At 46.3% G+C, this 16,224-nt stretch overlaps 1 protein-coding gene across 1 annotated transcript in view; it reads right to left on the reverse strand.

Moving 5' to 3' along the window:
• Positions 1-12,311: 12,311 nt before the first annotated feature.
• Positions 12,312-16,224, reverse strand: part of LOC144125362 (propionyl-CoA carboxylase beta chain, mitochondrial-like) — a 38,297-nt gene continuing 34,384 nt past the window's right edge. Inside the window, exons 13-14 of the mRNA XM_077658676.1 lie at positions 15,686-15,884; positions 12,312-14,895 (exon numbers count right to left, since the gene is read on the reverse strand). Coding sequence (XP_077514802.1) covers positions 14,774-14,895; positions 15,686-15,884 — 321 coding nt within the window. The 3' untranslated portion in view covers positions 12,312-14,773. The remainder of the gene's footprint in view (positions 14,896-15,685; positions 15,885-16,224) is intronic.

A 16,224-nucleotide genomic window follows, 5' to 3' on the forward strand; every position in this document is an offset into this window, starting at 1 on the left:
CTCGTCAATGTCAACTTTCTGCAGGATGGCGCTGCGGCTTAGGACAGCAGAGCATAATCGATGGGCGTAGTATCACTGCCACGGGCGCACCGCATTACCTGCCCTTCGCGGCGGAAACCTGGGTTAGCGATCACAATGTGCAAATGTTCTGCCTGTTTCAAGAGCAAGTGCCCATTACAGTCCATGTGCTCATCTAATTCGTCGACGTGTCTGTTTAGATCGCCTTTGGTAGATATGATCACCTCTGTCGTGTGCCCACCTTTGCGCGTCCTGACGTACTGCCGGCAGGGGAAAATAAAACGAAAGTCTAAAGCAATTATTGACTTTCACTGATAATACTTGCGCTTGAGAGAAGCCGAATAGACTAGTGAACCACAAAGGCACCAGCGTCTCACCCCTAGCAAAGCAGCTGCGACAAAATTTCACTTCATTTACTCCACAGCACACCGCTCGTGCGCTTTAAACAAGTGTGATCGATTCTGTAAATACGTCGCCAGCTGAGCATCAGCACACTCTTGAGGTTGGCAAGCAGAAAGGCAGAGAACACACACTGCCCTAGCAAAGACCCACAGATGATCGCTGCAATCCTGTTTAGGTGCTCACCACTGCAAATTCCAGCTAGGCAGCCTGCAGGTCGCGCCGCCACTCGGCTTAATCCCAGCTGGGGTGCCTCGATACCAGCGATCCCGGCGGTCATGCAGCGCCATCTTTCACCATTCAGGTTACCTGATGAGGACTCCACAATGCTCCTGTTTGGGCGCGCCGAGTTTGAAATGGCGTTTTCCGCGTCATCTAGCGGAGATTGTCAAAATAGTGTTTTGGAGTTCATCACATCAAACAATCGTGATTTTTCTACGCTAACCGGTAATCTTCTCGTACTGCAATTACATTAATGGTCTTCCTCCTAATACCTCTAACGTCCGACAATTTGCCTACGATTGTGTAATCCGCGGCCCCATTTCTAAAACCTCAGACGTCAACACCATTCAAAAAGACCTTACACGAATTGAAATTTGTCCCTGAATTAGAATATGTGTTAGCAGTACCCAGCAAACAACGTACCTCCCCAGGAGCACCCAGAAAGGATGGAATGTCCCTGTCCCAGTACAACATTTATCGAACATTTCCAGGCCATAGAGGCAGGACATAGAAACACAAGCAAAGGGGAAGTGCGCCCACTAATGTCCTAGAAACGTTTTTTTTTTTCGAGGGTGTTAAGCAGAAACAAAAACAAATCATAGCATTTTTGGTGCCAGAAAGTAACTGGGAGAACGTTTTTGGGACCAATGCTTTTCAACAAAAAATACAAATTGACTCCTCGCTCCCTTTTCTCTCTCCCTCGCGCCAAAAGCTACGGGGAGAGAAGGTTTTGCGCTTGCACTCGCCGTTTTGAGAGATATCAAACAGTTTTGTACGAACAGCCGAAGGAAGCGCAGTTCAACCCGCATTTCTCTCGTGGGCCGTCGGCTCCATGCTGTAGGTAGGCAGGCGACAGCGGTCTGCGTTTTCATCGCATCGCCGGGAGCGGCGGTCACCAACGTGCCCGTCTTCAATATTGCTTCCAACTTCAGCACGGTGCGGTGGTCCCTGCAGGCATCTCCAACTACCAGCAGTCCTCGTTGCGCCGCTGTCTAGCAGAGGCGCAGTAATGGCCTCCAGTCGCTCGCCCGGCTTTCTCGCTGGACGGAAGCCATCTTGCGCACACGTATTCGCGCAGCCCCTAGCCGCTCGCGCGCAAGCCCCAGCGCGCAGCAGCTCTTGCTCTCATCACTGGGCTGTCGTGAACTTCGTATCCGCGGATTCATGGCAGCTTTCCCGCGCACCTCGGCGTGCCCACATAATTGCTTTTGGAAGTGGTGCAGCGGGGCGCGGCGCATCGCAAGTCTTTTGCACAGCTTCACGGCCTCTACAATAATGGCGCTCTTCCAGACGTCGTTCGCGGCAGCGGATTTCAAGGCAATTGGCGACTCCTAGCGCGCACTATGCCTCCCTCAGCGCCTCCGACGACTGTGGCGTGTTGTTGGTGGCAGCGTGGCCGTCCACTGAGGTCATAGGCGGGAGAGATCTTCGGAAGCCCACCAGACTCTTGCTGCGAGTGCCCATGGATTAACCTGCTCTACTTATATTGCCGTCATGTCGCAGCGGTATAGTTTGCGTTGTGTTCGCGTCGCTGACTCCCAACCCACCCCCACCGGATTACTTGTGCCTTGATCGCCTTGATCTCGCCTCCTACGCCGTATTGTGCCGCACGCGTGGTCTGCTGTACCATGGGTGCGTCGAGCCAGGGCTCCTACCTCAAGACGTCCCCCCTTTCCATCCGGCTCCAAGCAGCCTTATCTCCACACTTAATCACAAAAAAATAAAACGAAGGTGTAACGAGGATGTAACGCGTATGTTTGAGCGTTCGCTGTGCCCTGAGAAGGCGCAGGATAGAAGGCTGCGTTGAACTCATATATATAGTTACAGAATTCTATTTCATCCCCGGGTTTCTGTTGGCAACGTCGTCAAGGTATGTGATTTATGCTCGTTTTTTATTTTCGCCTCGTAGAATTGATTTCTTTTCCTGTTTTGATAATACGCTCAAGCTTACTCCGAGGCTCTTGCGAGAGGCAAAGCGAGAGGGAGGTTTAACCCTGCAGAATATACGTAACCTGAAACCGCGTATCTGTATCGCACGCCCATATCGTCTTTTCTTTTGGCACCCAGGTTGCTCTTTACATGCGTTTGCTTTAGCGTGTGCATATATGCTTTTGTACCCTTTAGAATGTTTGCTTAAGGTGCATCAACTTGCAGCCTGTATTATGTTTTCATTGCTCCATTTTTTTTTTCAGATTTCTCAGAGCTAGAGAAAATTTTGACCATTATTATTTGCTGGTGTCGTAGCGCTCAGTACATTGTGTGTTAAATGGTGCATACATATGCGTCTCCTGTTTGCATTCATTTAAATGCAAAGAGCACATCTAATAAACTGAAATTACATCTGTATTGCGCTGCTATTTCCTGTTATATGGGCGGGATCGGGCGACTTTTCGAATTAATATTTCCTTTGTGTGTAGAATTCTAGCACATTTCATGTTCTTGTGGCGGGAGCAGCGCAGCACGAAACAAAGAAGAGAGAGGCGGGAATCAATGCTGACTAACAACCAGATTTTTAATCCACATTCGATTGAATATATACATCTCGCTCGTGCAATAAGGAAAGGGCAGAAGCATGACAAACGCATATGTAAAAATGGTAAAAGATTAGGACTATGCACGCAGATAATTTCGCTGTCACGAAACGCTATCAAAAGTATGCTGACTCATACACGTCGCTCTTTTGCCCGATTTTGAAGGCTTCTTCAATCGCCCTGGTCCGTTGATTAAAATACGACGGGATGACCATTGTGTCACCATTACTACCACTAACTATAACTGCGCACTTACTGTTACTATGATTATCGCCCCAATTCTTATTAATCACCAGTTATTTCATTGCATTAAGGTTTACCTGTTTTATGTCATTAATTAATGTCTTAATTACCTGTTAATTAACATCGTTGCCGCCATTACCTCGCGTACACATCTCGTGGTCACGCCATCCATGAGGCAAGAAATGCTTTCGCATTAAAAAGGATGCAGGATACAGACTCGCCGAAGCACAAGGCAGTGGCGACAGTTTTTTCATGCGGCGTTCACCTGCATATCAGACTCAATCGATTAATTCGCAATTTTCATCGCGTCCTATTTTTCCTAGCTCTTTTTTAGCTGTAGGCAGGCCTGTCAGTTGTCTGCCGATTGCGCCATTATCGTAGCCCCAACACGAGACATCTCGTTCATAGATGCACAATGCTCGGTTAAGTAAAATGCACAGTATATTTTCTACCACCTCAAGCTACTGAACGCTTTCGTCGTCAGCAGCGATTGAACAGCCCACCTCATGGTGGCATTAAACAGGCCGTTGGTCGACTAGCTAGCGGTTGCAATTACATCCCTATTCCCTTGTAATCGAGTATCGTTCATGCAAGGACTGTTCTAGGGTTGACAAAGGCAATGCTAAACGTTTCACCTGATGACCTTGCTTTCGGTTGGTTCCGACAAACATGGATGCTTCCATTCCAGCACTCAAACCCGCTTACAGCTTATAAAGGGGAACAACATTGCATAGATGCGCTGAGCGCTACGCCAGCAGCGAAAGGCACTAAAGATAATTATGAATAACTGCAAAACACGGGCGACCAAACACGGACGACCGGCGCCAAGGCGCGGTAGCAGGGTGCGGAAGGAATGAGTGAATGCATGGCTTCGCGGAATGCTACACCGATGCGATTGGTGAAGACCAATGGCCCAGCTGCACAGCATAAAAAGTCACTGTCTCGCTATCGGTGGAGCGAAGTAATTGCAGCAAGCAGAATCTGCCAACAGATTTAACGAACACAGGAAAGAGTCCTACTCTTTCCTGTGTTCGTCTCGACGTGTGCGCAACGCCATACTAAGAAAGCTATGCACCAACTCGCCCAGCAAGAAGTTCTTCTACAAGATTGAGAAACGAAGCTCAACTTACCAGATGGGGAGCCTTGGCTGACGCCATCTTCGCTGTAACTTCCCTTGTCACTCGCAAAAATGAAATGAGGACGCCAACAGGATACGCCCCCCGCATGACTACATCAGCCGAGCGTCCTAGCTCGTGCGTCGGAAATGGAGAAGACAAAGACAGTGCTAGCGTGCCTTTGTCTTCTGTGCTCCGTGGAATTGTCCATTTTTCTGGCTCGCTAATCGAGGGACGTGGCCGATCATTTTTAGAGCGCAGCGATTAGGCGCCCGTTCGTGGGTTGAGCCGCGTCGCCGCCGTCTGTATAACCGGCCCAAGCCGTAAATAAATAAAAATAAACTCTGCCGCGACTGGGATTCGAACGGATCAGCTTCTCTGGCCACTGCACGAGAGCACGACGCTATCGCCGCAGCAGATTACGCCTTGCGTTAAACTGCATCACACTCTCACGCTGTGCATCGCAGATCGTCGTCTTCATGAACTAATACTACTATCGGACTAATATTCGGACTAATATCGGACTAATAATAGGTGCTGGGTTCGATCCCAGTGCCGCCGGGTACCCAGCGGTATTCTAATAGGTACAAGATTTCCCCCGACCTGGTGATCGGCTCTTCTGGGGTGAGATGCTTGGAAAAAGGGCCTTGACCACAGTTGCCTTGACGGATCAGAGATAAGTTCCGCCGTCAAGCAACCCTAAATCTACCTCGTGCGGTAGAAGCCTATCTGTGGCCCCCTTTTTAGCCCTGAAGCCCGACCCTGCGCGCGTTCACATTAAAACCTCAGGGCACCAACACTTTCATCAAGTTCATCCTCTTGAAGCCCAGAGTTCGAAAACTACGTGTTGCGCTACATTACGTATAGCTCTAGCGCTTCAGTGATGTACTCTGTTCAAAGACGGAAGAACTAAAAACCGAAGCGTAGCCTTGTGGTCGAGCATCCGCCTCGCATTCGCGAGGTGCTGGGTTCGATTCCCAGTGCTGCTGGGTACCCACCGGGTTTCTAATGGGTACAAGGTTTCCCCCGGCCTGGTGCTCGGCTCTTCTGGGCTGAGATGCTCGGGAAAAGGGTCTTGACCACAGTTGGGTCTTGACCAGGAGTGTCTCACGCTCGGCATAAGAACGCGGGCACGCTTTAACGAAATGGTTCACACTCCTCCCAAAACATAACGGTGTGCGCCCATAGGTGAGGGGGTGCGGTGAATCTTGTGCATCCATACCGGCGTATAGGCAGAGTCCGTGCGCAGTCGATACAAGAGAGCAGCTCTGTAGCACGACAAGCCTCGCGTAACGCATGGCAGGTGCAGAGGTGGCTGAAGAGCAGAAAAGTGTTGCACCTAGCAAAGCTCTCGTCCTTTGGGACAACCACTGAAGATTGATAGACCGGGCTTTTTGCAAGAAAGTTTGCCGCCGTGTCACCCGCGACTCCAACCTGATGGTAGCCACAGGACACAAACTGTAAATTCTGCTGTTGCAGTTCCTAAACAATCATTTTAATTTATCGTTGCGAGTCTGGTAAGTGTAGCCAAAATACCTAAATGTCCATCGCTTAATTGTGTATGTCGTCTCACTTGTTCGCAGTAGATTATAAAAACATCAAAGCTTGGTCTGGGCTTATTACATGTTCTTTTTCCCGGCACCTTGTATCGGCTCTCACACGCCGCTGGCCTTGACCTGTGCCCGTTTTCAATGTACAGTCTTTGTCAAAAGTATACAGCCCAAGTGGTTTGCTTCTGAGCCCTCCAGCGCGGCCCCTCTTGCATACTCAGGGACACTAGCCTCACGAAGGCGGGAGGAACTGAAGTCCACAACCCTTCCAAGTTTAGGACTGTCAAATGTGCTTAAGAGCCCCGCTACACGGCTTGGAAGCAAACCCGTTGGACTGTATATTTTTGACAAAGACTACATGCTCACGTCCTGATATATGCCATTTGGTACATACATGCAGCGTATTGGCTTGTTCAAAAATGGTTCGAAGGTGATTCGAAGTTATACGGCCCATGTTGCGCACTTTGCTCTCTTCGTCCATGTTCTTTCACACTGCTTTTAGAGAGGTGATGCCTTCGACACGCCACAACTGTTCTGAAGCGCTTGCAGAACAGCCACACGTGTGGCTGTGTGGCGTGAGGCCTGTACAGGCCTCAACGTAGCCTCGCGCTCGTAGCTTCCAGCCCAAAGCCGTGATCAAAGTCATGCATGGAGGAAAAAAAAAGCTTTTTCTCCATTTATTTCTATGGCTAACACTAAACCGCGCACAGTTTTCCTCTGCCACAGGAATTAGCTTGGATTTGATTGAACAACTTTTATTTCCATCAGAAAAGACGTTTCTCCCCGCCCCCGGCACGCAGGCCTGGGAGACGGGGAGTTGCGCGTCCGCGGTTAGAGGCTGGCTGGCAGTCGTTGACTGGTAGCGGCCTCTTCCGCCAGATGGATGGCTGTGCTCTGAAGCCCATGGTCCGGGCTTCTTAGCAGGGTTTCCCAGGCTTCTCTACTACCAATATTTTTGCCCGCCCCGGGAGAATTTGGGCACTCCCAAATTATGTGGTCGAGGGTCCCCCTCGCCCCACAGTGTGTGCATCAATCATACTACCTCAGCTCTCGGTACACGTGGTAAGCCCATACCGGTTTCATAAATGTATTGGCTTGTTTGGACACCCGCACATGCCGCCGTCCCCGGTAACGAGGCGGCTCACGAGCTAGCCCGAGTTCTTTATTTCCGGGTAGCCGTAGAGCCTCCCGAGCACTGCGGAAAAGAGGAGCGCCTGCAAAATTACGGGGAAATTGTTGACCATTACAAATTGCGACGTAGGCTAGAGTACCCCCACTAGACCCAAAACGAGCTTGGAAAAAGCTTGATAACGCCACTCGCAATCCCTGACAGCAATAAAGTTAAACTTGCGCCATAGACTGCAATTTAGAACAGACAGCTAGCGCGAGTGGCTGCGGTGCTTTAATTCATTTCAGGCGCTTACCGTAGATGACAGCTGCGAAATTTATTGCCGGTAGAGGAAAACATGGGGACGGGAGAGAGAAGGAAAAATTATTGAATGAAAACAAGCGAAACCTGAGGCGATATTCTTACCAGCAACATCGTGTTCATTCGTCTTTTAGTCTGTTTTTTTTTTGGCTTGTTGTCTTCTGAGCGTTTGTGTTCACTTTTGTAGACTAAAAATATTTTGTCCGTCTTCTACCTTCGTGTTATTACGGTTGAGGCTGATGCTGGCTACAGGTAGGATTAACCTTGCGTTAAATCTGCCGGCAATTGCTCCACCGTAACGACATTAGAAAAACTTACTTAAAGAGGTTCCTGAAAGTTTTTGAGGTTTGGCTATAAACTGCTTACATTATGTACAGTACAGGCCACTGAGCGTTCACGCCGCGTGCAATACCTCGAAAACAAGCAGACAATTTACAATACGTTTTTAAAAATTGTCGCCTCGCGGCGACCAGCCGTGCCGTGCTTTCGCCCGAATCCGCGCGCAAAGCGTCATGCAGCGCTCGTTACGTCAGCAGCGGAGGGCTATCCTTGGTTCGCCATGACAATGGGCGAGTCCTGACTTACCTCCGGCTGTCTGATTTTGCGAGAAAAAAGAACATATGTTAATGAAAAATTCTTTGCTGTCACAGCACAGCTAACACTCAAACATTCGCTTCACACACTAGCCATCATCCCGCCATTTTTTTTTATGCGAAAGCAAAGAGCCCCACGTCCCCGCACCCATCGGCGGTATTATACTTTGTCACCTGCCATTTGGCGTGTGACACGGGTATACCACTAGCCACGGTGGCACACGTAAGAGCCAACTGTGATATGCCACGTTTGGCAGGTGCCAAAGTGGAAAGAGGGAAATCCCCCTCTTCTCTAGGACAGTAGGGACAGCCGGAAGCTGGCTGCTACAGGAAGAATTTAACCCTGTCACCTTCCAAGTTTGGTGCATGAATTAAGAGCCAGCTGTTGGCAGGTGGCCACAGCTAACGGTCATTAGGTGTCGTTCCAGATTTTTTTTTTTGGAGGGGGGGTAGGGTCATGATAATCACAATGCAAAAGAACTGAGGGGGAGGGGTTGCTAAGGTTATGGAATTCTGCGGCTACGTTGTGCTGATGCACGGGCTATTAACTCGGTGCCAGAGGTTGATACCTAGGTTTTAGAATGGGTACGATAGCGCCAGTGTACAAAACTGGTACATGTAAGGGACACTTTCACACACTGTGGAGAAGGAAAATACAACTCTAAAAAAATATAAAGACTAGTAATAATGTTACTTTAAGACAATATAACTGATGTAGAATAGGAACTAATAATAGTACAACTTTAAAACGAAACAAAATAATATTGCCAATAAGCTTCCGTTACGTGTAGACCTGAGGAGGTGCTACATTTCATTTAAAAAGGTGGCAGTGGTCGATATTACAGTCGAGCCCACTTATAACAGCCGCAGTTGTAACGAACGCTCGCTAATATGAACGAGGAGGGAGCTGCCGTCAAGATATTTGTTAGGGCTATGGCACTGCATCTCATAAAACGAACCACCGTAGTAGTATAAAAAACGAGGAGGTGCCGTAAACTCACCCCCGCAGCCAAAAAATGTTCACTTGCCGCAAGCGCGGAGGCCGGAGTGCGTCTCCAAGCTCCTGTGATACCCATGATAGCGTCAACCCCTCCAAAGAAATCTGGCATTGTACTGCATTTAACGACCAGCCAAGCACACTCCGACGGGCTAAAAGGTTAATACGGCGCGTGCGTGTGTCAGCTCGGTAATATGCGTCTAAACTGGAACTAGAAGTCTCGTACGCGCGATACAGTAGCAGCGTTGGAAGATAAACGTTTGCACACAGCCGGTGATCAACTATAATGACAGCGATTGAGACATTGAATGCGTCGCTCGCGCAACTGAAGCCCTGCCTTCTGCGCTGCCGCAGCGTGCCGGCAACGCTCGCACGAAGCGATCTCTGCATTCCTGCAACTTTGTAGAGGAACGAAGACTTGGATGCCGAACTACTGTAGCATGGTTACATGGGACCTACTGTAACCAGTTGCCGCGAATGCTACAATCACTCTCGTACGCAGCAGGGGTCTCGGATGGCAAGCAGAAGATGGCCGCTGTGGAGAGCTTAAAAAGCGGCTCGATAGGGTCTGTCTTGAAGAAGCAAACTTAGCTCAGTGACACTTTTTAAAGAAATAACCGCCAGTTATGCCAGAGTCTCCTTTAGGGGAAGTCCACTAACTTCGAACTTCGGATACAACGAACACAATCCACGTGACCATATAAAGTTTGTTGCAAGTGGGCTCGGCTTACTTGCGTTCGATGTATTGCAGAGCGCTCGAGCAGTGGGTGCCACGCAATAAAAATTGAAACTCGAAAGCAGCCTGTGGTAGGAAGGAAAGGTGCTCATCGTGCCCAGCTTTTGCACATCTATGTGACTCTACCTCCGCGCGACGACGTGTCGATTTTAAGGCAGGCAGGTGCGCTGCTCGAGCACTCTATATACAAGAGTGACTGTGCTTTGCTGGAGAAGCTCCGCGGCGAGCACGACACCGCAAGCGCCGAGCCAGTAAAAGGACATGCAGCCGAGGCCGCAAGCAAGAATGTGCGACGACAAGATCAAAAAACAAAAAAAACTATGGCGAATGCAATAGCATTACATTTATTATTGAGGGTAACTACGCAAAAGACGGGGACGAACGAGGGAGGAACACAGGACGACCATTGTTACCCTCAAGAATGTACAACCAACTCGCCTGTTTAGCAATAGTAGTGAATTAGATTTCACATTGTCACACCTTCTGTTATCGCAGCTTCTGTGTGTGTTTACCTCAGTTTATTTGCAATTGTCGGTACATTAACAGCAATATTCGGATAGCTAGCTCCAGTAGCAGGTGTATGCTATCCTGCGACGGTGCCAACATTTGCATATGTCAGTTTTTTTTGTTATCTGGATTTTTTCACATTCTTTGAACTCGAGCTCTTCATTCAGCTACAGTAACATTTCTTTCGAGTCTACTTCTGTATCTTCATCTATGTCTGATGTCAAAATTCCATCCATTGGAGTCGATTTGGGTACCATTTCTTCTGCTTAGAGCATGTCTTAATTTTTATGGCGAGTCAAGTGGCCAGTTTGGTGTGAAGGCTAATGCTACCTAGAAACTACGTTTGCTTACAACTCGGTGAGCAGGTTGTGATCCTATCACAAGGTCACGTGACCTCTCTTGCCCAGTCAGTAAATTTTGTGACATCAGGCGACGGATTTTGCTATAGCAATAAACTGTAAGTGGCATCGACATCGAAGCAAAATGACAGACATCATGAATCAGCAGTGCAAGCCACCCGAGCAGATCCAGGGCGGGTTTAACGGCAGAACCTTCTAATGCGTGCCACAACTACCGAGGCACAACCGGTGCTAAGCTTTAGCTGTGTGCGGCGCCGTAGTGGAGGCGTCAGAGGCAAGCGGAAGCCAATGGAGCAACAAAGGCCTTTCATAGGCAATACAGGAAAAGCCCATTTGGGTACACTTCCTTGGTCTGTTGTTATAGGTAGGTAGTAACGGAGTTACTACCTCGAACATAACCGTGTTAGAGGTAATACACTTCCTGCAAGTTCTTCTCAATAGATCCCCTAGAGTTTGGTTAACCTCCCTGCTTTTCCTCTTCTTCCTCCTCCTCCTCCTGAGCAGAGCTAGGGAGTGAGTGGGACTGCAGCTTCCTCTTGGCCGGTCAGATCTCTTGCCAGGCATCGAGGACAACTTCGTACAATTATTTTCAGCAAAAATTTATTCCTTGGTGAGAAAATGGATTTCGAAATATTCCCGCAAGTCCTTTCATACTAGAGACGTCTTTGCCGAAAAGGACGAGTTGCCGTAGTTTTGAAGCGATATGCCGGTTTAACATACCCTCTCCTATTCGCGAAATATCTGCGTCGGCGTTTGCATTTTACTTCCGAAATCTACCGGTGATAGCCACACTTGTATTTCGTTGTTTATTTTTCTAGCTTATAAAACTTCCGTTTTCAGAAAGAGTGGTCTCTTTCCGATCAGACCATGGTATTCCATCGATTCAGGTCAACTGGTGTCCTTTTAATGCAAATTAAGTGCTAGGGGCAGATTTAAGGCAAAGGACGGCCCTTCCACCCACTCCCCATGCCTCCCCGACCACGAAATTCTGTATTGAAAAACCGCTCTGTCTTCCTGTGATCAACAGCCAGGGGTGTACCCCGGAATTTCTGCATAGGTGCTACAGAAGTGAATGTGAAGAGCTGTGTACAGCTGTCACCTTAGCACTCCTAAACTTTAGCAGTCAGATTCAGAATCTGGTCTTGGGCCTGCAAGTTCTTCAATGAGTCAGAATCTGTGCTTAAAGTCAGGGGGGTGACCCCCCCAACCAATACACGTATTGGCAATTGACCTGAGATCTCCTGTGCAAGGAGATGCAGAGACTGCATGAATCTGAAGCAAGCAACAATTTTTGATTCTTATGAGTGGTGGTCGAAAAATTTCTTCTATGTCGTTTGGAAAATTTCACAGCGACTTTTTGTGAAACCGAGACGGAGAAAAATACAAAGTTGTCAGCACTACACAAAGGGTAGAAAAAAAAAAAGAAAAACCTGTGCTCTCACACCATGAGCAAGTCCAGAGCTGACAGCTCAGCTCAAAGGCTATGCAACAACGAGCACACTGGCAGAGCATGGGGATCATTTGTTTCAGGTCTAAGATAAACTGAGCAGAAAATGACCTTTAAAAATGATTTCTCACCTCCGTATAAAAAGACATATAAAACAGGTGCCAGTGGCTTTCTCTCTCCCCCCTTTTATTTCCCTCTCCTGATGTGCTCGAATAACCATGACCCCCCTTCAACACAGCCAGACTTTAAGCACTGATCAGAATGAATTGTTCCCTTGCACCAGTAGTGCACTGAACTGGATGCCAAGGGTGTCCATGAGAGAGCCACACTAAGATTGTAACACGTGGCTTAATGAATGCAGGTATTGCTATACGAGGCAAACCTATGCATAACAAAAAGCACACTTGTGCCGTCCTTTCATGCTTGCTATAGTGCAACTTGGTCAACTGCGAACCAAAGCTACAATACATTTTGCAAGCTGCACATCATGCCACAACTGGCTCTAAAACTGAGGCGTATGTTCAAGTTCCAGTGGATGCTAGTGTACCAGTGTCACACCTGTGGCCAGGGAAACATATGAGCTCATCTTTGTTACTTCTATTCCTTAACCTGGCTAAGCATGCGTAGCGGGAAGTAGTGCACTGAATGTAGTGGGCAGTACCCTCTGTCCAATACAAATGAAGTGTCTCTGAACTGCGATCACTGCAGCCCCCACCACCATTTCCTTTACACACACCACATGCTAGCATGCAATATGCTAACATGGCATGTCTAAAAAAAATAAGAGGGCTCTTTAGGTAGAAATTACAATGCATTTGTAATAGTATAGATGAATTCCGGCGATGCAATGAAAAATACAGCAGACATGATGCAGACTATCAGTGCAAAGCTATCATGCTATTCATAATGTGGCTGAATTAGCTTAAAAAAAAAGTTTATTAACAAGTAGAGGTGATGAGGTCAGTTTGATGCAATTTTGTGGCCGAGTACAGAAATATAGCAGAGAGGCTTATTCAAAGCATAATGATAAGCACTGAAAACACAAGTTCATCTATGACCCTTGGCATTTCCGAATTCACAACTGCACAATGAAGTTCCCAGTTGCTGCCAATTAAAGGAGCATCAAATAAAAAAAACAAGACATTCCATCACACTTATGATTGATAAAAGTGGGAACAACAGATGCTTTCATAAAAAAGAAAAATATAATCTCACTGCTTTCTTTTTTGAGAACGCCACAAAGAACGATTCAAAAGTGGACCCAAATGCGGCCTAAATTAGTAGTACAAAAAGTAAAAAAGAAACGGTTACAGGATAAACAGCTGAGCACACTAAATCCGTACCCATTCTTCCCAGAATAAATGAGGTACACTGTTATAAAGTCACCCACAGGTTCTATGCATGAACACACAAACAATCCATTCATATTTTCTGCTGTTCTTGTGGTTTGAAAATAAACATTGTCAACCACTACGACAGCTGTTTCAAAACCCCGGCACTCTCTCCGATTACTGTCAGCTTCACATCAATGTGCAAAGTTGATAGTTATACAGTTCGGCAAGTGCAGAAAAAACTTTATGCAGAAAGAAGACCAAGCACAATGTATGGAGCACACAGAGGAAAATTTTTAAGAATGTTTCAATCCCTCATCAGGCCCAACAACAAAAACCCTGGCGTTGTGACAACCTACAAGAAAGCTTAATTGTTGGAAAAATATAAAAATGCAATGTTTCGGCAAAGCCAACATAGCGAGATTTCTGCTTTCTAAATAAATGCGTGGCCAAAAAAAAACATGACCAATTTCAAGTATTAGAAAGAGGAAGCATCAGAAAAGCTGCAGGCTAGACATGAATCATTTCGTGCCATATACTGTTCCCTTAATACAGCTCTTGCACAAGCTTTTTGCAGCACACGCTAACATGGTACCAGCCACACACACTTTATCATATTCCCCAGCACACATTAACAAGTGTAAATCTCACTTGATCTGTCTTTTAAACACAGAATTCACATTTTGCAACTCACCTGTCACAGATATGCATTGTTGGCATTTACAACACAAAGTCAGCCACCCACCAAAAAAATCTAGGTTGGATATATTTCTGGAAAAGTGTTGCAAATATGACAAGATCTACAGCAAAAATTCTCTGAGGAAGCCTTTGAGCCAGTTTTACAGTAAATGCAGCAAGCAGCAGAACCAATTCCCTTTTCAAGTGCAAATGAAAAAAGTATATAATTTCAAAGATGCACTAAATCTTGCAGTGGTAACAAAAAGCTGCATCACATGCAAAACTCCTCACTTTGCTTTAAAAAGGTCCATATGGCACTGATACAACATACAAAAAATAAGCTCAATCACAGATCCTTTTTCAAAATCTCTTGCAGTTTTCACCCAAGCATTTTTTTTTCCATTTTCGCATGCGAACAGGGAATGCAGCAACAAAAAGCACTTCAAATATAAAGCACTGAACACAACCAAGAGACACATGCAGATACATTAGAAATGGCTTGGGTTCTCCACTGCTTCAAGGAAATTTTTAAAGAATAAAAACAGCCATAAATGCAAGGAAATGCGTGCTTGTGGAAAGAACAGCAGTTGATATAACAAAGGATGCTGCCAACCGAAATCATAAAGGAATGTTGCCATGCTTCTTCTTTGGGTTCTTTAGCTTCTTGGTTTGTAACAGGTCCAGGTCCTTGCAGATCTTCTTCCGAGTCATATGTGGTTCAATGATGTCATCAACGAAACCTGAAATCAATTTTATCAGCATATGCAGTTAAAACAACCTGAAAAGTGCTTACAGTCTTTTCTGCCAATGCTGGCAAATGTTTCATGACAAGTGATTATAGATTTTAACAAGACTCTGTTTTAGGAATGTGCGTTTATGTCTGTTGCACTGGGTTTCAAGACACACATGTGGCAAAGGCTATAATGCACAAAATACAAGGTCAGTAAATGCCTGTTTGTTATGCTTAAAGTGGATGTGGTGATTAAAACCATTTTCATTATTTAAAGAAATTTGGCACAGATCTATAACCTTTTATGCTGATTTCAGAGCTGCATTTTATTTTAAGCTAAATGGTATAGTTCCTGAGTAAATACAATTAATACCATCATAATGTCACCCCGGGCATTAAATCGATAAGGAGAAAGTGCATAACTTAAGTCACCATGTTCATAAAGTCCTGATCAGCACAACAAAACATTCAGTTTTTTTTCAGATGCCCAGTACTGATGGAAATAAAATTTTAACTTCCGCACGAGTATTTACATGAAAACGTTTTTAACAGAAATAACTTTCGAAAACTATTCCACATATACATAAAAAAAACCAAGAGCTTCATTTCACTCCTGAAAGTCTTGGGATTCATGCACAAAAAAACAGAGTCATCATACTATCATTCATTATGAAATGTTGAAGGTATGAGCGATAGCAATTGCAGAAAAAATGAAAGCTGAGAAAATGAACCTTTGTTTATTCACTCAATTGCATTATTTAACGTCTCATAGACTGAACGGCTCCTGATCAGCCACCCACCTCGAACAGCAGCCGGGAAGGGGTTTCCGAACTTGCGGATGTACTCCTCCTCGTATTGGGTCACGTCCTTCTTGCCCCTGTACAGAATCGCCACAGCTCCCTTGGCTCCCATGACCGCAACCTCAGCCGTGGGCCAGGCATAGTTGGTGTCTCCCCGGAGATGCTTGGAGCTCATCACATCATAGGCACCTCCATAGGCCTGCGCACATTACAGTGAGAAAGAAGAGAGGAAGGTCAGTTCAGTTAATGACAACATTGGATGAATCCACCATTTTTGAAACTGCTGATTTTGAAGGAACTAACTATCTAGAAATTTTTTAATCCAAAGTCGTACCACAAGAATGACATAATTAAGGTTTGCTCTAAAATACAAGGGGTTACAGTTAAAATACAGCGAAAAATGGACACAGTGATATTTTAGAGCCGTTTCATTACAATGGTGCAAAGCCTTGCTCACAGGAGTGAAATCAAAACTACCGTAATTAGCTGTGAAATTTTATATCAGAAATTTTAGGTCAGAAAACCATGTTGAGCCTTAT

The sequence above is a fragment of the Amblyomma americanum genome, chromosome 3 (genome assembly GCF_052857255.1).
Source record: "Amblyomma americanum isolate KBUSLIRL-KWMA chromosome 3, ASM5285725v1, whole genome shotgun sequence".
NCBI classification, from domain to species: Eukaryota; Metazoa; Arthropoda; class Arachnida; order Ixodida; family Ixodidae; genus Amblyomma; species Amblyomma americanum.